At 34.5% G+C, this 24,518-nt stretch overlaps 2 protein-coding genes across 3 annotated transcripts; one reads left to right on the top strand and one right to left on the bottom strand.

Moving 5' to 3' along the window:
• Positions 1 to 515: 515 nt before the first annotated feature.
• ppa2 (inorganic pyrophosphatase 2) lies at positions 516 to 6,970 on the bottom strand. Its single transcript, XM_019095130.2, has 12 exons — positions 6,737 to 6,970; positions 3,273 to 3,337; positions 3,078 to 3,116; positions 2,944 to 2,997; positions 2,348 to 2,467; positions 2,074 to 2,160; positions 1,605 to 1,731; positions 1,393 to 1,520; positions 1,213 to 1,301; positions 976 to 1,045; positions 860 to 899; positions 516 to 785 (listed from the first exon to the last, which is right to left on the bottom strand). The coding sequence occupies exons 1-12, from the start codon at positions 6,909 to 6,911 to the stop codon at positions 757 to 759; spliced, it is 1,023 nt and encodes a 340-aa protein (XP_018950675.1). The 5' UTR covers positions 6,912 to 6,970; the 3' UTR covers positions 516 to 756.
• A 3,774-nt stretch (positions 6,971 to 10,744) lies between these two features.
• On the top strand, positions 10,745 to 24,453 carry arhgef38 (Rho guanine nucleotide exchange factor (GEF) 38). Of its 2 annotated transcripts, XM_042716291.1 has the most exons (15): positions 10,745 to 10,844; positions 10,975 to 11,234; positions 16,084 to 16,268; positions 16,387 to 16,504; positions 16,971 to 17,118; positions 17,219 to 17,236; positions 17,511 to 17,710; positions 17,835 to 17,968; positions 18,057 to 18,161; positions 18,968 to 19,090; positions 19,521 to 19,832; positions 20,802 to 20,933; positions 21,018 to 21,219; positions 22,862 to 23,073; positions 23,979 to 24,453. In XM_042716291.1, the coding sequence occupies exons 2-15, from the start codon at positions 11,009 to 11,011 to the stop codon at positions 24,159 to 24,161; spliced, it is 2,298 nt and encodes a 765-aa protein (XP_042572225.1). In that variant the 5' UTR covers positions 10,745 to 10,844; positions 10,975 to 11,008; the 3' UTR covers positions 24,162 to 24,453. The 2 variants fall into 2 exon arrangements, with proteins under 2 accessions (XP_042572225.1, XP_042572224.1); XM_042716290.1 differs by lacking the exon at positions 10,745 to 10,844 and having other exon boundaries at positions 10,879 to 11,234.
• The last annotated feature ends 65 nt before the right edge of the window (positions 24,454 to 24,518 follow it).

The raw sequence follows: 24,518 nt of genomic DNA on the forward strand, positions 1-24,518 counted from the left end.
TTTTATTTTGTAAATATATTATCATAGAAAACAAAAACATTGATTGAGTTAATTTCCTGTATACTATTACTTGATTCTGATAGTACACATTCCAAGGAAAGAAGAGTATTATTTATTTTTTACATCAAGCATGGAACTTCACATTTTTTACTACAGAGTTTGATTTCTTAGTCATCTTGCCAAGACAAACTCTTCTTGTCCCAATTCCCAATTTATATTGGTTCCTAATGTCACTAATTACAAACTAAAGTTTTGTTAACCTTGTACCTAAGCTTAAACTTGTTCACTTGTTCCTAAAGGACTTGTCAGAATAGGTGCATAAATAGATATAAACAAAACACACACACACACACACACACACACACACACACACACACACACACACACACACACACACACACACACGTAAAGGCACTGTAAAAGTTTGAAGTAAAATAAAAGTAAATGTTTTTTTAGATATTTATTGTTTGAATTTTAAGGTGTTTATGTGTTTTTTTTAATTTTTTTGAATGCATTTTGTTTATAGAAACATGTTTACCGATGTTACTACAAAAATAACTTGGTCATTTCACCAAATGAATGAGAGGGGTGTGCGGGTGTGTATGTCTTGTTCTAATAAATAAAGCAATGTTTTAAAAAATAAAACATTTATAAAACAAAAATCTTTGCACCAGGGACATTACTGAACCCAGGAAAGGCATCTTCTGGCCTTTTCTACCTCCTTCTGAGATCACACTGCAAAGAGTTAATGATCTTTTACTTTGTGAAGAAGTGCCATTTGTCCACTGCAAAATAGAAATGAAGTTAACAAAATCATGTAACTTGTTAAAGTACTGAAAAACATAAAATACAATTTTACCTTCAGATGGTACTGGGAGGGGTTCCCCATATTCTGGAGCCTACAACAGCAAAAGAGAATTTGTCTTCCGTCTAATAGCAAAAATCAGCCAGTATGAAAGGACATAAAATACTCACAGCTTCAACTACAGTACTGGCCTCTGCATCACTGCATTTGAATGGACTCTCACATAAGGAAGTGTTTTGACTAAGAAAGAGATGGATCAAAGTAAATTTCACAAAAATCAAAACAGCCATCAAAATGACTAGAAATTAGATAAACAATTGAAAATGTAGAAAAACTATAATGTACCACAAAGAAAAACTCTGCTTTCATTTAATAAATCTGAAATAAAAATAAAATCTTACACTCACCAAACAATCTCATCACCATTCCTCTTTTTTCTCATCACTAATGCTTTCCAGTAGCTGTGTGTTGATTTTATGACTTCTATAGCAAAGTCCTAACATGATATTAACAACATTAACATTAGATGATTAATCATTAATGAATTAACAATTCTCTCTCATAATCAAACTTCCATGATACACTACCTTATCCTTGAACTGTCTATTGAATGCAAACTGGTTCTCAGGCTTCCCATCTGGCACTTTATATTTTTTAAACCAATCCACAGTAGCCTCAAGGTGACCAGGCTTAATCTTTCTCACATCCTCAATGCCTTTTAAATATACACTAGTTGAGATTACACAGTCATAAATGCTAATAATGCAATAACAAAAACATTTTTAAAAAAATTACTCACTGTTAAGCCTTGATGCATCAGGGTCCTCTATATTGATGGCTATTACCTTCCAGTCAGTCTCTCCTTCATCTATCAAACCCAGAATTCCAAGAACTTTAACCTGAATCACCTGCCCTGTTACACACACCTGTAACATAGAAATGTACAGTGGCTTATAGAGTAGTAATCAGAGCCATAACCAGTTTGTGTTAGGAAAGAAAGGAGAATGTAATAATATACTGATGGAACAATGGGCCAAAAATGCCACCTACACAGTGTTAGGAAGGGGGGAAAAAGTCAAACTGTCAGAGAGGTAAACAAAATAATATGAGGATAAAAATTTTTTTTTATTGATTTTAAGGTTTCAGTATTTTGAACTGAAAGCAAAACTTAGATATAGGATTGTTTTTTGTGTGTGTGTGAAATACAAAACTGCTAAATGTTGTAAATAGTTTCGTAAAATAATATATCAACCAGTGATTCCACCCACCTTCGAGCCAATCTCACACACATCTATGGGGTCATTGTCTCCACAGCACATGGTTTCCTTGTCAGTATGGCTAGGATCTTCCCATGTCTTTAAAAATTGGTTTAAAAAAAAAAAAAAAAAAAGTATTTTTAGTATTTATATAGTGTGACAGAGAATTAATAATAAAACAAATTACACACATACACACAACGCACGAATACTGTACAATTAGATGTTCAAATCACATTGCAAACAGTTTTGAAAATCATAGCCATAATCAAAACCATGACATCACCTGTGGAAGTGCACCATAGTTCCAAATGTAACCTTTGTGTGGAAAAATGTTAGCAACATAACGTAGCTTGCCTTTCTTCACATCTTGCTTGATTGGGTTTAGTGGTTCCTTTGTTGTTATCTGTGGAAAAAAAATAGAAATAACATACTAAAATAACATACTATTGCATTGTGTTTAGCACAATATCAGAACATACAATATTTAAAAATTTAAATTTAATATCAAAATGCAATTTTTTTATTGATTTGGTACTTACTGTATAAGCCTTAAGCTACACAGCCCAGATACAAAGTTATATTAGCTATATGGTATTATTTAAAATTATTATTGGCAGATAAATCTTCCTTTTGGCAATCTATTGATATATAAATAACTGACTTGATTTTTTAACTTTCTTTTGTTCTATTATTAATCTTATGTAAGTCTTATATTCTTGCTATTGTTCTTCTCATGCAAGTCTTATATTCAACGTTAAATTAGCTTTCTGATTTATTGGCTAAATCAGCCAAATGATCAATCAAAGTAAGAAACAGAGAATTGCTTAGCCACAGTCAGACACTAGAAAAACTGCTACAACTCTGTAAAAATATACTGACCTCCATCTTGGCATTTGACCAACGAGGTACTTCTACAACCATATTAAACAATATCTGTTAAAGACAGCACACAATTATTAACTTCTATTTTGCGACAATAAGCTTCCAAAATGTGTAGATTGATGAATGGTTACCTCATTCATTTTTAACTTCTTTGGTGGAACACCACATTCCTGATATATGAGAAACATAATGCCAACAAAATTAGAAAAAAGACTGGGTAACAATTGTGCCTGTTATCTTGATGTCAATTAGGTTATTCAATTAATTACTCATTTAATTATTACTGTCAGTCATGACATCACTGATTTAAAGTACAATACACTAACCTGTTCATCAGCAACATACAGAGGAATGTCATGGAAAGGGGATATGTACTTTCCATCTGAAGTTTCTGCAAAGCAAATGTTACAACCTGTATCTCTAGTATTCTCTAACGTTACTCTGTATGTTTAAATTTCCATGAAACCTTGCGTGTTGCTAGACCATATGTAGTAAGCGTAAAGTGTACAAAATACAACAATAAATGGGCAAATTATATAGTTTAATCGTTATGTTTTTAACTTGCGTGAGTGTAACCGTAAATACAGGTGCTGGTCAAATTAGAATATCATCAAAAAGTTTATTTCACTAATTCCATTCAAAAAGTGAAACTTGTATATTATATTCTTTAACTACATACAGACTGATATATTTCAAATGTTTATTTCTTTTAATTTTGATGATTATAACTGACAACTAAGGAAAATCCCAAATTCAATATCTCAGAAAATTTGAATATTACTTAAGACCAATACAAAGAAAGGATTTTTAGAAATCTTGGCCAACTGAAAAGTATGAACATGAAAAGTATGAGCATGTACAGCACTCAATACTTAGTTGGGGCTCCTTTTGCCTGAATTATTGCAGCAATGCGGCGTGGCATGGAGTCTATCAGTCTGTGGCACTGCTCAAGTGTTATGAGAGCCCAGGTTGCTCTGATAGTGGCCTTCAGCTCTTCTGCATTCTTGGGTCTGGCATATCTCATCTTCCTCTTCACAATACCACATGGATTTTCTATGGGGTTAAGGTCAGGCGAGTTTGCTGGCCAATTAAGAACAGGGATACCATGGTCCTTAAACCAGGTACTGGTAGCTTTGGCACTGTGTGCAGGTGCCAAGAACTGTTGGAAAAAGAAATCTGCATCTCCATAAAGTTGGTCAGCAGCAGGAAGCATGAAGTGCTCTAAAACTTCCTAGTATACGGCTGCATTGACCTTGGACATCAGAAAACACAGTGGACCAACACCAGCAGATGACATGGCACCCCAAACCATCACTGACTGTGGAAACTTTACACTGGACCTCAAGCAAAATGGATTGTGTGCCTCTCCTCTCTTCCTCCAGACTCTGGGACCCTGATTTCCAAAGGAAATGCTAAATTTACTTTCATCAGAGAACATAACTTTGGACCACTCAGCAGCAGTCCAGTCCTTTTTGAAGCGAGACGCTTCTGACGCCATCTGTTGTTCAAGAGTGGCTTGACACAAGGAATGCGACAACTGAAACCCATGTCTTGCATACGTCTTTGTGTAGTGGTTCTTGAAGCACTTACTCCAGCTGCAGTCCACTCTTTGTGAATCTCCCCCACATTTTTGAATGGGTTTTGTTTCACAGTCCTCTCCAGGGTGCAGTTATCCCTATTGCTTGTACACTTTTTTTCTACCACATCTTTTCCTTCCCTTCGCCTCTCTATTAATGTGCTTGGACACAGAGCTCTGTGAACATCCATCCTCTTTTGCAATGACCTTTTGTGTCTTGCCCTCCTTGTGCAAGGTGTCAATTGTCATCTTTTTTGTCTTCCCCATGATTGTGTAGCCTACAGAACTAGACTGAGAGACCATTTAAAGGCCTTTGCAGGTGTTTTGAGTTAATTAGCTGATTAGAGTGTGGCACCAGGTGTCTTCAATATTGAACCTTTTCACAATATTCTAATTTTCTGAGATACTGAATTTGGGATTTTCCTTAGTTGTCAGTTATAATCATCAAAATTAAAATAAATAAACATTTGAAACATATCAGTCTATGTGTAATGAATGAATATAATATACAAGTTTCACTTTTTGAATGGAATTAGTGAAATAAATCAACTTTTTGATGATATTCTAATTATATGACCAGCACCTGTACATGCATGTTCTGTCTCTTGCTTATGACGTTCAGAAATCTCCCACCGTTAGGCCGGGTTCACACCGCAAGCGGCAGCAGAGCAGAAGCAGCGCGTATTTTTTTCGGTGCCTATGTTAACAGATGAGAGCGTTCACACCACACGCAGAGGCTGCGCGGCAGAGCATTGCAGGAGCAGAGCAGAAGCAGCAGTGCTGCGATCGTTTCGGCGCTGGGTCTATTTTTGCTGCGCTGCTGACGCTCAGTTAAAGTGAAAGTACACCTTTGATGGACAAAATAAATATGATTTCACACAAAAAGTGCTCTAAATGCACAAAATAAGCACATCTAACGTGTTTTAATAAGAACTGGAGTATGTTAGGAAAGAAAATTAATATTAAAAATATGTATAGAAAGTGACAATGATCATGGGCAAAATACACATGTACTGACACGAAAAAGTAATTTCTCCCAAAATTTGCATTAATGATATCTACTGTGTTTTTAGCAATTGACATTAAAAATGTATGATATTTAAATTTACATATTTTTCTATTTTTTTATTATTAATATACAAAATTTACAAAATCTGTCAAAGTACTTACAGTTCTATCCAAAAATAAACTTTTTGGCCGAAATACAAAAACAACTTTAAATAATTTATACTGCTAGTTTAGCCTTAGAGATTTATTTATTAGTAGTAGTAGTAGTAGTCGTATTCTTATAACTAGGCCTATACATTGGCAGAAGAACGGATGTTCAGCGGCTCTTAGTGTAGATGGTAAGTAATTTTATAGTGTTTTTGACGCTTTCGCTGGCACACGAGCAAACAACTCAATATAGATAGGCAAATAGCATAGATTAATATAGGCCTAGCACACATAGCTACAGTATAGACATCTATGATCTGCGTCTTTTTTTCTGTTTTCGAGAGTTTGCTCATTTACATTGTCTCTGTTAAGAAGTTTGCCGTATACATTTATGAATTATTTATAAGCTTTTTATGATGGGTAATGTATGTATTTGACGTGTCAGATATTCTGTTTATCAAATATAAAAGAGTTTTTTATGGAGGTAAGAGCTAATATAATAAATATAATTCGGATTTTATATATATATATATATATATATAAAAAGTTTTTTATATATATATATATATATATATATATATATATATATATTTATTATTATTATTATTTTATGTTAAAATATGTCAAAGTAATTACAGTTCTACCGCAACCTCAAAAGCCTGCCATTTTCCTCTAATACATTGGAATGATCAGCAGAAAACATGTGTTGGCTATACATAAAACCAATGTGTGAAATTGTAGAATTATTGTTCTTTTCAAGAAAAAACAAAATTGATTTAATTGGAACCAATTGACAGTACTCTGTCCAAAATCCGCTGTTCAGTTGCGCGCTGCCTCCGCTGCCGGTGTGAAAGCAAAATAGCCGCGCGCCGCTCTGCCTACCTGCTGCTAACGCGCTGCTTCTGCTCTGCTGCAGCTTGCGGTGTGAACCCAGAGCACATAAATCAGCGGCGAGGTAACATGTTCTGTCACCAATAATAATTTTATTTGAAAGGTGTGAGCCGTTTATAATGTTCATTTTTTATGAATGGCATTAAAAGATAAGAAGGGCAAACTTACTCAAGTAAACCCTGTAGTCAGTAGAGTTTGGTCGTCCTCTCAGCTCTGTAAGATAATGCGCCATTTTTCTCAAATGAATGGAAGCAGCTGTTAATAAAGACGTGCTTTTCCGAGAGGACTGTGAAGAGAAGAAGGCTGCAGAAAACCTCGTGGCAGTATGAATAACTGAACGCATTATTTACATCGACGTATATTCCTGCTTGCGTTTGAACGTCTCGCACATTGCGCGTCACAAATTCTCTTTTAGATATTCCATACTGCCACCTATAGCCAGATGATCGTAATTCACACAAAAGCTTAGCCAAAGTATCAATCCAAGCAAATATGCAAGAATGGGGAACAGTGTGAATATTACCAGCATAGAGAGGTTATATGAAGTTTAGGTTAACTCTTAATATGTTTAAAAAAATATATACCTTTCACTCTTTTTTTTTTTTTTTTTTTTTTTTTTCGGTTTAGGGTTATCTTAATTTTTTTTAAAACCATTCATTTAGCTATACGAGTACAAAATATTAGGCAAATGTAAGGCAGGTGATCGGTAGGGGGTGCTCTCCTTCTTTCCATAGCTGTTAAAAAAAAGACAGGTAAAAACTCGGATTTAATGATAACTGCATTGCCACAAATTCACCTTTTTGTTTTGTAGTTTCATACAAGAATATAACCTTAAACATCCTAAGCAGATGCAAATGAATCAAATGTTTACTCTTTCCATACATTCACAAGTGAAAGCTGACCACCGGCTGTCAAAACTGACTAAAATGGTCCAAAAAAAATGGTCCAAACCAATCACTACTTCAAGTATTCTGAGATCCAATAGCTTTGTGTGAGGAGAAGACTGAAATGAAATGTATTATTCACTGATAATCTTTTTCTCTAAAATCTAATTTGTTCATATGGATCTTAACCATTTCCAGTTAATAATTAAGAATAATTAAATCCTAGGTTTTTTAGATACCAAAATATTAGCCAGTTTCTCGAGATGGTCCTCACTGCAGAACACAAGATATGTGGGGCATGGTTGGATCCAGATCCAACTCCTCCAACCTTACATATACCTAAACCTACCTGTCCCCAGCCCCTGATCCCTACACCTACCCATCTCCACCCACTAGATGTGGATCCAACCACGCCCCCTGGATCTTGTGTTCTGCAGTGAGGGGCTACTGAGTTTCTAACCACAACCGTTGTAGGAAGTTTTGAATGCATCCTCAAATGCAGAAGAAAACAAACTGGCAAACAGCTCAAAAGGTGCCAGTATCTGGAAATATTTACATTCAAACCAGGACTGATCTCACCAGTTGCACAGAGGTCAACTATAAAACTCTGCACGTTGACATAAAATGTATTTTAATCTCACATAAATGCACTCGAAGTAAGCAATGAGATGATAGAGACTTGTTGTTGTACAAAGAATAAAGGCAACCACAACCAATCAATGCTGTGCAAATATAGTAGCCTACTGTATGTCAATTCAAGCCTCTATAAAACTAGGTCCAGGTAGATGTGATCATTAGCTATAACCAGCTCCAGTGGTGCAGTAAAGTAGGAAGATAATGTGTCTCACAACATGTTTTGGTTAAAAGAGAATTCTAAAGACTGCAGTGTGTTCACCGTAATATTGAAATTGTGGTGTGTTTACTGTTTATTATTTAAACTAATGTACTAAATCTAAACAAATTTGTTCATCTCAATCATACAACAGATGGTGCATTACCAAGTATTCATTGGGCCTGTATGTAGGTCTAGTTATAAAAGAGTTTTCCTTTATCTTTTTAAGTTCAACTGTGACATCTCAAATTTTGAGAAGTCCTTTGACTTTTGTAATCTGTTTTAGTCCAACTGGGCTTAATAAAGATGGAAAACAGTTCATTTTTAATGAAATGCAGGGACAATGTCAATAGTTTTTCAGGAAAGTTCAAAAAATCCAATCTGTGATCCTCTCCACCTCAGTAAACTGATGCTCCTAAACTCATGACTCCTCCTACAGTGAGTGAGTCATGTTGACCGGAAAGATACAAAAAACATAAAAGTGTACCATATGATAAAAGAAAAAAGGAAGCAGAAAGAGGCCACTGTATAGGGGCACAATGCATAAAATATACTAATAGAAGAAGGTTTATCAAGAAAATCATATTACCAGTACCAGAAGAGTACATTTACCACACAGGTCAGGAAAAAAACAAAGTTTCTTGTTAATTTATTGTGTCATCTGCAGTAAATAAATACATTTAGAAAAAATACCCATATCATTCACCTTCAAAACAGGATAGGGCTAGGAGTTAATTGACTCTAAACTCATAGACTCAACAACAAATAAATACAATAAATAGTTTCACTGCCTGCTCTCAAAAAGAGCAATAGACTACTACATATTACTTTCATACTAATACTACAAACACACAAATTTTATGTTTTTATTATACAAGCATTTAGCTAAAATGTTTGTTTGTTTTAATGTTTGTTTATTTAAAGAAAATGCTCTGTGGAAAGAATTACTTAATTAAATAGAGTAATTTATGCCACAGCATTTTATTTTTTATTTTTGGCGTGCAATCACCCAAAATGACTTGAATCAGATTGTCATCTGCAGTTAGAGAGTTACATATGCAAAATCATTTCACCAATTGGGTATTTCAGTGAAGCTTCAGGGGGATAAAGTTGTCCCTTTAAAGAAAGTGACTTAGTGAAGCTGTTGTAACCCTAAAGGTACAATTTTTGCATCTACCCAATGTTTATATGAAAGTTAATTTCTTTGCCTTGTGTTTGCTTTTCTAAACAGAGCCATGGCTGCAGGTTATGGACTAAGTATCACATGATTATGATAATGACATTTTTTCCCACCCTCATGACTCTTTTAATCAAGGTTTGACTACATTCTCATTTTAAACAGTTGGTGAGTCAGGTTCAGTCTGTCTCAGTTGCTAATATTGTTTTCTTCCTATCCCCACAAAAAAAACTAGCTGTTAACATGCTGTATGGCTTTTTTTTTTTTTTTTTAAATTGTGTGCCATTTTTTCCTTTGTATGGTATTTTCTTCAGTATTCTAAATAGATCTACTAGTTTATATGTTCCAGTTCATTTGAAAAATAGAAAATGAGCATTGAAAAAAAGTAATGCAGAATTAACACATTCTGATGCTGTTTCTCTCTGTAATGGGTGGATGAATGCATCCATTCACTCATTCTTTATCTACACTAGACACATTGTTATGCAGCTCATAATTCCAGATTTACCAGATTTGACCTGTATGAAAGGTTAGTTATCCATTCATATCCCTGTATATGGGACATTTTTTACATTTTTACACAGACAGACCAGCTGATCTCCTGCATGGAGTCATGCATGTTAGTCAGAGTTAAAATGAGTCAACAAGCATTTCTCATTAAAGTCAATTTGAGATTTAATAGGAAATCTGATCTATTAAAACAGTTATCAGAATATATATATATATATATATATATATATATATATATATATATATATATATATATATATATATATAATATATATATATATATATATATATATATATTATATATATATATATAAAAATCATATTTGAAAGGCCACAGGCATATGACATATTTGACAGCCTTTACACATTTGGTCTTAATGTTGATATATACACCAGCGTTGACATAATGCTTTGTAAATGTTGACACAAATCTAAAACTTTACAGGCCTGTTTGATATGTCGACCTTTGTCGTGCCATTTAAAGTTAAGTCATCAGACCCTCCTTCTTGTTTAATATTAACTTTATCTGCACACACATTTTCAACCATCTAAAGGGATCATTTAGTTTCTCACACATTTATGACAACCAAAATTTGAAGGTATGCTTATCAACCAAAATTAAAGTTTATGTTTCAGATATGGCTTTCTTTGTGGTTATAGACAGACAGACAGACAGAGACAGATCCAACAGGTATGCAAATGCTACTTTGCAAATTCAAGTCTCTCTGCAAAATATTACGCTGTGTGAATCCCATTTCATACCATCTATCTTCACCTTAAGGTAGACCAGACTCCTTCATCTCTTGCTTCATATGTGTGTGTTTTTGTAAAAAGAGAAGTGAAGGAGGTGTGGCTACAGCTCTCCTGAGGCAGGTATAGCGGAAACAGAGGGGGAGGGTTTACCTGCATGGAGTTAGTGTACACAGCAATAGCAGCAACACTGCACCTGTTCCTCTTCCCAGACTCTCCCCTTCTCTGTCTCTCACTTTCACCTTTACACCAGACAGCCAAACAAGAGAGAGCAGAAAGGGGTCAACATGGATCCCAACCAGGCCAGTGGGAATGACAGAGAGAATGAAAAGGGGGAGAAAAAAGAGAAGGATAAAGGCATTAAAAGGAGAAACAGACTTTTTATAAGATACCTGGAAAGGAGGAAGACAGATACTATTGTGGATGATGACGCTTCCAAAGGTGACATCAGCATCGCAACCTTGGTGAGAAGGAGCCATTCTGACAAGACAGAGTATAGTGCTAAACTTAAAGGTAATTATTTTGTCACAAACTAAATTGAATGTGCCTTTTCAGCTAAATTGTATGAAGCAGTGCTCTCTTATAGTGGTTAAACATAAAATATTTTTGTAGTAAAGGCTTGCTAACTTTATAAAGACAGTTGTTACTCTAACTGCAACACGTTTTTACACAGTCACCTATTTCTTTCTGTCATCCTGCAATGCAGCAGGTTAGCACAGAGTTGGTTTTATACCAATCATACTCTCGTAAAGCCTCCCATCTCAAATTCCATTAGATCTTTGTATGCAGTGAAGTAAAAAGAGGGCATGTATGTGTGCTGATGCTTAGCACCTGTTGCGTTGATACGTTACAGCGAAAGATCTATTCCCACTTGACTGATGTCACATATGCAAACTGAACCTCAGCCACAGTGCTGAACATGGCTGTGGAACAGTCGTAAACAAGCTCAGCCACAGTGCCTATGTTGTTTACTTTATCAGGAAGTTTCTAGGTATCTACTGATCTTTAGTTAGTTTATTCCACATTGCAATCTTTTTGCTTTATTAGAGCCTTAAATTCAATGAAAAAGAAATGTTGTTACAAATATACATTTGTTCATTCATTCATTTTCTTGTGAACATCATGTCACAGTCTGGTCGCACTGATATGTCAGAGTCATCATAATCTTAACTTGAAAATGACATCACTTAAAAAAAAAAAAAAAAAAAAAAAACTAGTTTAACCAGTGAAGGTGTAATGAAGTTGTTGAGGGCAGAGTAGTGATGTTGTTGAGGTCTTATTGATGTTTTGTGGGTCTCGTCATACAATCTTCTTAGTTTGCAGACAATAGCCTTTATATAAACAAAATGAGTTGTCATTCATTCACATCATGTGAAGGAGATATCTGAGACTTCACAGCTATATCTTTGAAAAGCAAACAAACCATTTTACATACTGATTATCTGAAAGATTGACAACAAGGAATATGTTAGCAGTTTTAGTTCCTTTTTCTATAGCAATCCGACTTTAAAATAATTTTCATAACTTTTAAATTTTAGACATGTTAGTTATTCAAATGAACTACTCCTAGTTATTAATATATCTGCAAATAATTCCAGCACAGTGTTGTAATCCATTTTATATTATTTATATTTAAATTTCTTAGTATGTCTTTGACAGCCAACTGTATGTCATATGGCACGTCAAGTCAAATATGATGACATCATTGAGGAAATGTTGATTCCTGAACAGGAAGTGCTCAAAAAACTGAGTGTGCTAAATCATTCATACACCAATGAAACAATAGATTCATGAAAAAAGAATATTGTGCTAGCAAGTTAGCATATGTGTTTGAAATATGATATTTTCATGTCTGTCCCAAAAGAAAAATAAATGTCTAAAGCAAACACTTGATCACATGAGACATATCCAAGCTCTTAATGGGCACTTGCAGGGCAGGTTCCACTTGTGTGTGAGATATGTTTGCATCCTGTATGTTTACTTTGTGTCATTGAGTCAAACCAAGCAGAGGGAGTAGGATGAGAGTCTCGCTTGAGGCTGTCAAATGATTGAAAATAATTAAAATAAAATAGGCAAATCATTATCAATACAATACAAAGGCACTGGAGTTAAATCAGCACTCACACAGAGCTCGCAGCACATCTCCAAGCTTGAGTTCAGTCAGTTCACGTTTTCCTGCAGAAATGTGATCTGTTCTGTGTGGCACATGTTTCCGTTAGTCGGCCTTGAGTGAAAAGTCTTGTGAAAGGCTTTGTATTTTCCTTTCTGCCATTCTAAATTGTTTAGGCAGTTAAAATACAGCTTCACTAGAGAATAATTTATTACAGATGAAGCATTTGCTATGCGGAAATCCACTGTATTAGCTCATGTGTCACTCTTTTCTGAATAATGGAACACGTGATGGTGATTTGTAGGGCAAAGATTTGTTATATGATTCTGTGTGAATGGGATGAGTGAAATACAACTCCTCTATTGTCATAACCAAACTCTTTGTCTAAGACTTGCTCCTTAAATTATGTCTTTGCACTGCACTTTTTTTCACACAGAATAAGACACCGTTTTGTTTCCTGGTTAATTAAAGTTACTGAATTTGAAACTTTAAGTGTGAGTGTAATGTAGCATTTGGATCTTTTGAGAAGTGTCATTGCCATGTAATGCAAGGGAAAATCCTTGCATTATTGCAATCATTTCCTTATTTACATCTAAAATTATTAAAATTTGGTCTAATGATTAGGCTGTTTAAATACTAAATCTACTGTATCTTTAAGATGTACAAGTACTGAAAGATATAAGGCCTAGACAGCAATTGCATCACAAAAAGTAATATGACACCTGGCCCCACCTTTGCCAGTAGCCTCTCTGTGTTTCTCTCTTTAAGAGGAAGTGTCATATTGAGGTGATCAGGAAACAAAGAATCTCACTTCCCAAAGTACATACCTGCATTGTTCAACTTTCTTATTGCCAGCAGCAAGACATCCTTTTATATATATATATATATATATATATATATATATATATATATATATATATCTATATATATATATATATATATATATATATATATATATATATATATTAAATCCTGGTTTGTTTGCATTTCACAGCAATCCATTTTAAACTGAAAAAATTGTTTGTAATTTTTACAAAAAAAGAAATAAAAAAATCCTGATTAACAGTAAGATAGTATTCCATATGTGATGTAAAACTGTAAATGGTTTAACACTGCATTATATGTAAATTTACTATAAATATATATTAAAATGAATGGTTTTTGGAAATAAAAACTATGCATCATTTACAATGAAGCACAAAGACATTCTCAGAATTCCTTTTTTTAATCTTTTTTTATCAGTAACACATTTTATGTTGCATTTTCTGTTATATAGTTAATGTTTATTGCATTATTTTTGTGTTATCATGATGGTATTTTGATTCAACATGTGGCTTTCAGTTCAAGTAAAATTATATCATTGTTAACATTATACAGGTCCTTCTCAAAAAATTAGCATATTGTGATAAAAGTTCATTATTTTCCATAATGTAATGATAAAATTAAACTTTCATATATTTTAGATTCATTGCACACCAACTGAAATATTTCAGGTCTTTTATTGTTTTAATACTGATGATTTTGGCATACAGCTCATGAAAACCCATAATTCCTATCTCAAAAAATTTGCATATCATGAAAAGGTTCTCTAAACGAGCTATTAACCTAATCATCTGAATCAACTAATTAACTCTAAACACCTGCAAAAGATTCCTGAGGCTTTTAAAAAACTCCCAGCCTGGTTCATTACTCAAAACCGCAATCATGGGTAAGACTGCCGACCTGACTGCTGTCCAGAAGGCCATCATTGACACCTCAAGCGAGAGGGTAAGACACAGAAAGAAATTTCTGAACAAATTAGGCTGTTCCCAGAGTGCTGTATCAAGGCACCTCAGTGGGAAGTCTGTGGGAAGGAAAAAGTGTGGCAAAAAACGCTGCACACTTGAGAAGAGGTGACCGGACCCTGAGGAAGACTGTGGAGAAGGACCGATTCCAGACCTTGGGGGACCTGCGGAAGCAGTGGACTGAGTCTGGAGTAGAAACATTCAGAGCCACCGTGCACAGGCGTGTGCTTTTGAACCAGAAACAGTGGCAGAAGCGCCTGACCTGGGCTACAGAGAAGCAGCACTGGACTGTTGCTCAGTGGTCCAAAGTTCTTTTTTCGGATGAAAGCAAATTTTGCATGTCATTCGGAAATCAAGGTGCCAGAGTCTGGAGGAAGACTGGGGAGAAGGAAATGCCAAAATGCCTGAAGTCCAGTGTCAAGTACCCACAGTCAGTGATGGTCTGGGGTGCCATGTCAGCTGCTGGTGTTGGTCCACTGTGTTTTATCAAGGGCAGGGTCAATGCAGCTAGCTATCAGGAGATTTTGGAGCACTTCATGCTTCCATCTGCTGAAAAGCTTTATGGAGATGAAGATTTCGTTTTTTCAGCACGACCTGGCACCTGCTCACAGTGCCAAAACCACTGGTAAATGGGTTTACTGACCATGGTATTACTGTGCTCAATTGGCCTGCCAACTCACCTGACCTGAACCCCATAGAGAATCTGTGGGATATTGTGAAGAGAAAGTTGAGAGACGCAAGACCCAACACTCTGGATGAGCTTAAGGCCGCTATCGAAGCATCCTGGGCCTCCATAACACCTCAGCAGTGCCACAGGCTGATTGCCTCCATGCCACGCCGCATTGCCAAGCAGTTCATTTCTGCAAAAGGATTCCCGACCAAGTATTGAGTTCATAACTGAACATAATTATTTGAAGGTTGACTTTTTTTGTATTAAAAACACTTTTCTTTTATTGGTCGGATGAAATAATGCTAATTTTTTTGAGATTAATTAGTTGATTTCAGATGATTAGGTTAATAGCTCGTTTAGAGATACCTTTTCATGATATGCAAATTTTTTGAGATAGGATTTTGGGTTTTCATGAGCTGTGAATGCCCAAAATCATCAGTATTAAAACAATAAAAGACCTGAAATATTTCAGTTGGTGTTCAATGAATCTAAAATATATGAAAGTTTAACTTTTATCATTACATTATGGAAAATAATGAACTTTTATCACAATATGCTAATTTTTTGAGAAGGACCTGTATAACTTGATGAAATACAGGGTTATAAGTTGTAAAAAAAAATATATACAGGCTATTTCATAATACCTAAAATGCTGTCACCATATTTTTATGGTAAATTTCTGGCAACCACAGTTGCCTTTTTTTTTTTTTTTTTTTTACTGTAAATTTAACAGAATTTAACTGTGTATGTAAATCTAAATAGCATTATTTGTCTCCTTTTTTTCCTTTCTCACCTCAGAGAAAATGTCCCCCCATGATCTTTCCTCACCCACGTCCCCAGCCATGGATCCAGAAGAGATCCGCCACAGGAGGATGATAAAAAGGTCAAAGGTCATTGAGGAGCTGGTTAGGACAGAGGGAGACTATCAGAAGGACTTGGAGCTTTGCATAAGCGAGGTTCTGCTTCCTTTAAGAGCAGCCCAGGCATGTTCACAGTCCCACAACCATATTTCCATAAATATGTAGTGTTGCTACTTAAAAAAATAAATGATTTGATTTAAATGGATTGATTCAAATGGGGTCTGATGGGGTTTTTTCATAGGTGGTGGATGTAGATCGACTGTTCACCAACATTGAGTCTGTGTGTGTTGTCTCTGCTGAACTGTTCCAAAGACTGAGAGATGCCATAGCTGACCCTGACCCTGAAACACAACTCATAGGTAATTTTGAAATAAAAATCAAATAGACATATTTGACTAACAAGTATTACATTAACAAACAAAAATGGTTTCTAGTGATAATGACTAAGATAATCAACATTTCTGTAAAGCAACAGCCAACATTATAAATCAGGATTATGTTATTCGTGTTTATTATTAAGCTAAATATTAATAAAATTATTAAACCCTATAAAATACCTTTAAGACCTAGTTTTAAAATACAAAAGATGAAATTAAATAATTTTCTTAATTATTTATAATTTCATTAAACTTTATTTGATCATTTAAAAAATATCATAATTTTATTATAATTTTAATTTCAATTAAAAAACATATTTCAAATTATACAATGATATGAATTTTTTCATATCAAAATATGTGCAAATGTATTTACAATTTTATTTAAAATAGTAACCTCTTTAAACTTCATAGAATTCTGCCCAAAATGCAGTCTGATCTTTTTTAGGAGAAGTGTTTATCCAAGCCAAAGCCATCATGGAGGATGTATACAAAATTTACTGCTATCATCATGACGAGGCTAATGCTTTACTAAAGTCTTATGAAGCACAGGAAGACATCCAGCAGCATTTTAGAAGATGCATATCCACACTCAAGTAATGATGTTCACTGCATTTATCTCTTAGGTATATGTGTAATGTTTAGGCCTTCGGCTCAGAAGTTCATATTAATGATTTGTTGTCTCTTCTCTCACAGGAAAATATATGACCAAGAGTAAGTATGCATTTTCAAATTTAAACATTGTCCTAAATAATATTCATTCAGATATTTCATAATCATAAATATGAATGTTAGTTTATAGACCTGTGTTAGTTCTCAACACAACCTAGAGAGTACTCATTTTGTTGATTTTGTTGTTGCTAGCACCATGCTGTACCAGCTGTGCTACAGAAACATCATAAAAGTATACAGTTTGTACACAGCGAACAAAATGAAGTGCACCATGTTCTGTTTTTTATGTTTTCTTCATTAAATGTAATTTTTTTAGAGGGAAGCCAAATTTGCTTGACATGGGTTCTCTACTCATTAAGCCAGTGCAGCGTATCATGAAATACCCGCTGCTATTGGCTGAACTGTGGAATGCCACACCCATGAACCACCCCGACAACAGACCCTTACAGGAAGCTCTGACCACTGTAAAGATTATTAACATCAACATTAATGAGTTCAAGAGGAGGAAAGACATAGGTGAGACATACACAGGATATTTCACTATATCTAGTACACTATATCAAGTACACTGTAAAAATCAAATCAGCTTAAATTTACACATTTTCAAGTATGCAAATAAAGGACACTTGTGTTGTTTCAGTGCTGAAGTATAAGAGGAGTGACGATGAAACCTCACTGATTGGTAAACTCAACAAGTTCAACATTCATTCTATCAGGAAGAAATCAGACCGGCTGACAAGCTATTTCAAGATTCTCACTGGTGTCGAGCCACAGGTCCTTTAATGAAACAAGGTTAAAATGACCATGTTTTTACCTCTGTAAAGGCAGTGTGAGTGTATTGCCATGACTTCTGTCTTCACAGGTGAGAGATGAAGTGTTCGACAAAGAGGAAAAACTTTTCCGTAGCCTTGAGAAAGCTGTTAGACAGCTAGTGAAAAACATCACCTGTTACTTGCTCTATACTCAGGTATGAAGATGCATTATTAAACATATGAAATATTTTTAAGCATGCAAAAATAAATACAATTAAGTCTAGACCAATTAAAACATTCAAAAAACATGTTTAAGTGTTTAAAAACAAAAATTGCAGAAACCTTAAACTTTAATATGTCAACAAAATGAAACCAGGAAATAGACAAATCCTCATTTGCATATTTATACATAATCTAATTTAATTTAATTCTATCAGATCTAATTTATGCATTTAGCAGACGCTTTTATCCATAGCGACTTACAGTGCATTCAGGCTATCAGTTTTTACCTATCATGTGTTCCTGGGGATCGAACCCCCAACCTTGCGCTTGCTAATGCAATGCTCTACCACTTGAGCTACAGGAACACGTAATTATCTGAAAAAAATTATGGTGATATCTAGTTAATTTTTTTATCCTGTTCATCTGTGGTGTATTGCCTTAAAGTGCTGCTATTGTGCCATTTCTGTTCCTAATATTGTTTTGTGAGTCTCCTACAAAAGGATGCATGCAAGGTCAAAAAATGCTTTTTTTTCTTTCTTTTTTTTAAAAATATGCATTTAATATCAATATAGTGCATAGTGACAAACCTAGAAAAGTACTGAGATTATTTTAGCTATTGAGGGTTTATTAAGTGTTTTTTTTTGGGGGGGCAGAGCCTCACTGTACAAAAGTGAATTTGATTGCATTTCCATTAATTGAAAGCATTTCAAAGCAAACTTTTAAATAATATGTCCCCTGGGTATTTTTAAAGACTATTTAGGACCTGAAGTATATAATTATATTTCTCTTTATATTGTAGGAGATGATATCCATTGCTGTTCAAAATGCACAGGATCTAGAAGCTATAATGAAGGATCCAGACAAAATAGACACAAATGGCTTTCAGCAAAAGAGGAACGGCAATGACCCATACAAACAGTTTGTAAGTGTTTCCCTCACACAAACATAAAGTAAAACATAAGTAAAATTTAAACTCCTTCTCGGTTCTTTCTCATTTCTTTCTAAAAACACTAAAAAAAACCCTGCAGTGTGAGACATAAACATCTTTTTAAAGTCCCTCTATAAAATTACATTTAAGCAATAGGACGTACAGTACAAGGGTGAAATAACAGCGAAATATATCACCAGAATGCTGAACTCTGAAATTAATATTTTGTGACACTCATTCCACAATTCCCTTAAGGGGTATTTCACATTTCATACACACACAACCCTGTGCTTTCTTTCTATCAGATCATTTAGTTTGTAAGGTATATAAACCTCTATTTTGTTCAATAAATGCCTGCATCAGAGAATATCAGCTTTCCCACCCTTCATCCTGTTTAAAAATGTGTATGGTTTGCATTCCTCAGAAAGATCATATGGAGCATCTTGTTCTTGCTCCACTCTCGAGCCTGCTGGGAATGTTTGCATCACCACAGAAGCTGATACAGAAGCGCTACGATAAACTGTTGGACTACTGCAGCCAGTTGGATTCCCGATCCTCCAAAGAGGAACAGGGCCAGGCCAAAAAAGATTACCTGGCCCTCAATGCCCAGTTGCTTGAGGAGCTGCAATGCTTCAACCGAGCTGTCAGGACAATCCTCACCAACTGCTTGATTTGTGTAGTAAAATTAATTAGAAAGCTGATGGAAGCAGCTCAGCCGCCTATCCAACAGATACCGGTAAGTTAAAGAAGGTAGAAAATTAAGCTAAAATACTGATGTAGTTTAAAAAAAAAACAAAAAAAACAAAATCACAATGAAATGTAGACAAAGTGACAGAGCCCTTTTTCACTCTAGAAAACTTGGGTGTAAGTATCTTGCTCAAGGGCAAAGCAAGTTTTTTTTTTTTTTTTTTTTTTTTTTTTAACTCATCAGGTTACTGCTGTGGTCCACACTTGGATTAAAACCTACCACCTTTGTGTTATCCATTAGCCTATTATATTCTAAGCATAAAGGATCTTGAGACATATAATATAGCTTCCCACAAAATCTGAAATGATAAAATTCACATAGGCTACAAGATAAAACTTAGCTACAGTTACTTCCTGTAAAACAGCAATAGTGCAGATAAATACCAAAATTTAAAAGTGTAATATGGGTTTTAAATATTACAGTGGTTCTTCATCCACAGCAGGGGTTCTCAACCATTCTGACTACAAGCCAATATTTGAATGCCCACATATCAAGCTGATATGAACCTCTATGACTTCTGCTTTAATAAAAACAAATAAACTCAAAATATTATGTAAGTTTAAAACAACTGTATGTACGTTTTTTATCCTGATATCATTTTTAAGATGATACACTTACTTCTAATATGGCAAACAGCTTCTGTTCCTTCCACATGTTCCCTCCCAAACTTCTGTTCTGAAAATATGTAAGTTTCTTGAAAGGGTTTGAAAAAAGGGTGGATTGCTTTACAGCAGCAACAAATGCATGTGCACAGAAATCCACTGTAATTCAGTGTACAACAGTGAATTAAATCTCAGTAACACACAAAACAGTTGCTTTAATTTTGTACACCATCATTTTAAGTATTTTAGTATTGTAATTAAGATTGTGTTGATATAACTAATTTTAAATAATTTTAAGACTTATTCATTTCTGTCATGGATGTTTAATAAGACATTTTAATCATTGGTCATCTAGGTTCCCTTGTCAAACTTTAGTGAAGTCCAAAATTCAATCATGGAGGAGTTGAGCAACCTTGGATTCTACAAAGATAATTCCCAAAAGCTGATGGAGCGCAAAGTGAGCTTTGAAAAACGGGACAAGAAAATGGTAGGATTACAAATGAAAAAAAAAAGCGTAAATCCATAAGGTCCCATTAAGGTCCCATGCAGCTGACTTGAAAATTCTCTTCAGGTCCCAGAGGTTCACAGACAGACAGAGGAGCACAGAGCCTGGCTCCTGGAAGAGTTTGCAGTGGATCAGCTCTATCAGCTCAAGCGTAACTGCAATGCCTGTCAGGAAAATGACATCAGCCTGCTGGAGGGGGAGCTGGTGGCCCTGCTGGAAGACAAAGACCCTATGGGAAGCAGCAGCCGCTGGCTGGTGCATACTGGGAGTAAGTCTCTTTATGTGTGTTCAAATGCCCTTTTATTTGTTTTTAGAAGAAAAATATATAATAATGTACAAAAGAAGGACGTTTTATAAAATATTGAGAGTCATTAACTAATGTTAAAATATAGAACCTTTTCTAAGAAATTTTAGTTCTGCAGGCTGTAACCACTCATTTACATGCACTACCATTCAAAAGTTTGGGGTCAGTAAGACTTAGATTTCCTTATGCTCTCCAAGGCTGCATTTATTTGATTTTTTTTTTTTTTTAATGGAGTAAAATCAGTAATATTGTGAAATATAATTACAATTTAAAATAACCATTTTATAATATATTTAATTTTAATTTATTCCTGTAAGGCCAAAACTGAATTTTCAGCAGTCTTCAGTGTCACATGATCCATCAGAAATCATATTAATATGCTGATTTGGTACTTATGAAACATTTCTTATTATTATCACAGTTGAAAATTGTTGTGCTGCTTAATATTTTTGTGAAATCCTGTTTTTTTTTTTTTCAGAATTCTTTGAAAAAGAAAAAAGTTCTCAATAACAGCATTAATTTTAAATAAATATTTTGTAACAGTATAAATGTCTGTACTGTCGCTTTTGATCAATTTAATGTATCCTTGCTAAATAAAAAAAAAGTATTTATTTTTTACTGGCCCCAAACTTTTGAACAGTAGCATATGTTCTGTTATTTATTTGTAAATGAGTGGTTGTTGCGCGTAAAACTAAAATTTCTTGGCGAAACTCAAGTTTTACTGTATTCATTAGTCTTGGTTAATGTTAATTTCTACATACATTTTAACATTGCAAGTTGTAGAAATAAACAGTAGTTTGTATATCATAAATAAATATGAATTAATGATAGACAATAGCATATCTATATATTATTATTTTACCTAGATTAAAAAATGCTGTAACAAAATATCATTCAATTTGTTACTAATGTTAATTAGATGATTTTTTTTTATTTATTTATTTTTTTTTTTTTTTTAATGTTTTTTATGTTATTTATTATGAGATTTTAGTTTACAAGAGACAACATTAACTAAAGAATTTATAAGGCTGGTGGAAATTTTGGATGAATCCTATATGTGGTAGCACTCCATAACTTCACTTTATGAAGTTCCCTCAGGATATTATTTCATCACGTTTATAAACTAGCCTCTCATTAACTCCACAGAGACTGTTGCTTCACAACAGGACCAGCGTTCTGGTTGTTATGTCAGGTGACTTATTATAGTCTGTATCAACTACTGTAGGTTGTTCAGGTCAGTGGGGGATAAAACAACAGTGATTGAAAGTAGGAAGAAAAAAAAGAATTCAGCCACTTAAGTCCTTTAAATGACATTTTACGTGAAATATTTAAAGATCACAATATGGAAAAAAAAGAGTGTTCTTTGTAATGTGATCATGGAAGTGATATTTTAATTGTATTATTTAAGAGGAATGTGAAAAGTGGAATCCATAAATCTGAATCTTCAGATAATTCATTCAATTAGTTTGAGGCCTGAAACTGATCTGTCTGAGATCACGTTCACTCTTATGGTCTCACAAAGCAATTTTTTTTGCTCCTATTAGGTTAACCAGGCTCCTGCTGCTGATAATGACATATCTCTTTGTGTGTGTATATGTGTGTTTAGGTACACAGGGCTATGTGTACTCATCATTCCTGAAAGCCTACAACCCCCAACGGGAGGTGACTGAGAGGCCAGATGACTTTGACAATCTGAGTCTGTTCGTGTCGAATAGCAGGAGCAGTAGTATGCGGAGCTTCAGTCCGTACAGCACATCAGACAGTATGTCCCCTCAGCCTGGACCACAGGACGAGCCGGAACCCTCTGAGGACCAATATGTAAGGCACATGAAGAGTGTGTATGTGTAGTACACTAGGCTTATAAATGGAATCAATTTCATATAAATAAAAGTGCTGTTGTTTCAAAATATTAGCAACCGGTCTAAACAGCAAAACAGTGAGTTTTGGATGGCATCATTGACCGGAACATTGCTGTTTAATTAGTGCTTCTTCGATGATACATTTTCATTCATTCACACTTCAACACGAAATAGGATTTTGGTTTCTGTGTTTGGTAAAAATTATTTTGCGTGGATGTGATTGGGCAGGTAATCATGGCCATAGCCCAAGTTAAGAACAACAGCACAGTTGTGAGTGTGACATTGCTTGTATAACAAAAGCTCAGTAAAAAAGAAGATAATATTTAGAAACATACATATTAGGCACAATAATGCAGCTACTTTTTTTAACTGCCCCAACAGAAATGGTTCCCAGTGAAATCAAACAGGATCCACCTTTCCATGTCTCTAAATTTCATTCCTAAATTAATCCATGTTTTTTAACTAATCAGTTATGCAAATAAATGAATGACTCGTAAGATACAAAAAGACACTTACTTTTCACCTCCTACTGGTGATGAGTTGCTGGACTGAATGGAATGCAAAACACACACAAGTGGAGTAAAAGCAACAGTCAAACGTCCTATTTCTGTTGTATTAAACAACGGATAGACAGCACCATCTATTGGTAATATGTCCTGGAAAGGATCTCAGGAGGACAAACCAAGACATTTCAAATGAGACAAAAAGATACTATTCAGTTACTTTTCTGTTATGTTGCAAAACAGCACATTTTGTAGTTTCAAACTAATATCTTTTCTTTAAAGTTAAATTTTCTTGCTTTGAGGCTGTACTGTTATCAAGCTGAATTATTAAAGAGACTAATTATACTTTTCTTTTTCACAGTTCTATGCAGTTTATGCCTTCCAGGCACGCTGTGAACAAGAGCTCACACTTCAGGAGTACCAGCATGTTCGTATCCTTCAGTTTTCTGACCTCGTTGGTAACAAAGACTGGTGGCTTGCTGAATCTAATGGACAGAAAGGCTACGTCCCAGCAAATTACCTTGGAAAGATGTCATATGCTTAAACCTTTTTTTTTTTATATCTCTATTAATAATTCTTTTTATTTAAAAGAAGAAAAATAGGAATATAACTTTTAAATTATTTGCTAAATGAAGGCCACCCCTGCACAAATATTTTTGCATGTGACGCTTCCAACAGTGTTTGCTTGAATTACATACAAATTGTTATAGAGAGCTTGTTAATCAAAAAATGTATTTTAAGTAATTGTATATAGTAATATTAATATATCAGATTATGTGATGAATAAAATATTTACGATCATGAAAATTACCATTTCTTTGTATGCAGGCTATTGTTCATTCATCTCCAACACTTTTCAAAGTATTAACATAAACATTAAAAAAGTTTTAAAATAACAACA

Source organism: Cyprinus carpio, chromosome B1 (genome assembly GCF_018340385.1).
Source record: "Cyprinus carpio isolate SPL01 chromosome B1, ASM1834038v1, whole genome shotgun sequence".
Lineage (NCBI taxonomy): Eukaryota > Metazoa > Chordata > Actinopteri > Cypriniformes > Cyprinidae > Cyprinus > Cyprinus carpio.

Excerpts from the sequence above, each read along its gene's own strand:
- arhgef38 (XM_042716291.1), top strand. The coding sequence starts at position 11,009 with ATGGATCCCAACCAGGCCAGTGGGAATGACAGAGAGAATGAAAAGGGG. Across the intron at positions 17,969-18,056 it reads TCACTGGTGTCGAGCCACAG|GTGAGAGATGAAGTGTTCGA; the intron begins GTCCTTTAATGA and ends CTGTCTTCACAG. Across the intron at positions 18,162-18,967 it reads GTTACTTGCTCTATACTCAG|GAGATGATATCCATTGCTGT; the intron begins GTATGAAGATGC and ends TTTATATTGTAG.
- ppa2 (XM_019095130.2), bottom strand. The coding sequence starts at position 6,911 with ATGCGTTCAGTTATTCATACTGCCACGAGGTTTTCTGCAGCCTTCTTC. Across the intron at positions 3,338-6,736 it reads TGACTACAGGGTTTACTTGA|AAACTTCAGATGGAAAGTAC; the intron begins GTAAGTTTGCCC and ends TTTGCTTTGCAG. Across the intron at positions 2,468-2,943 it reads GGTCAAATGCCAAGATGGAG|ATAACAACAAAGGAACCACT; the intron begins GTCAGTATATTT and ends TTTTTTCCACAG.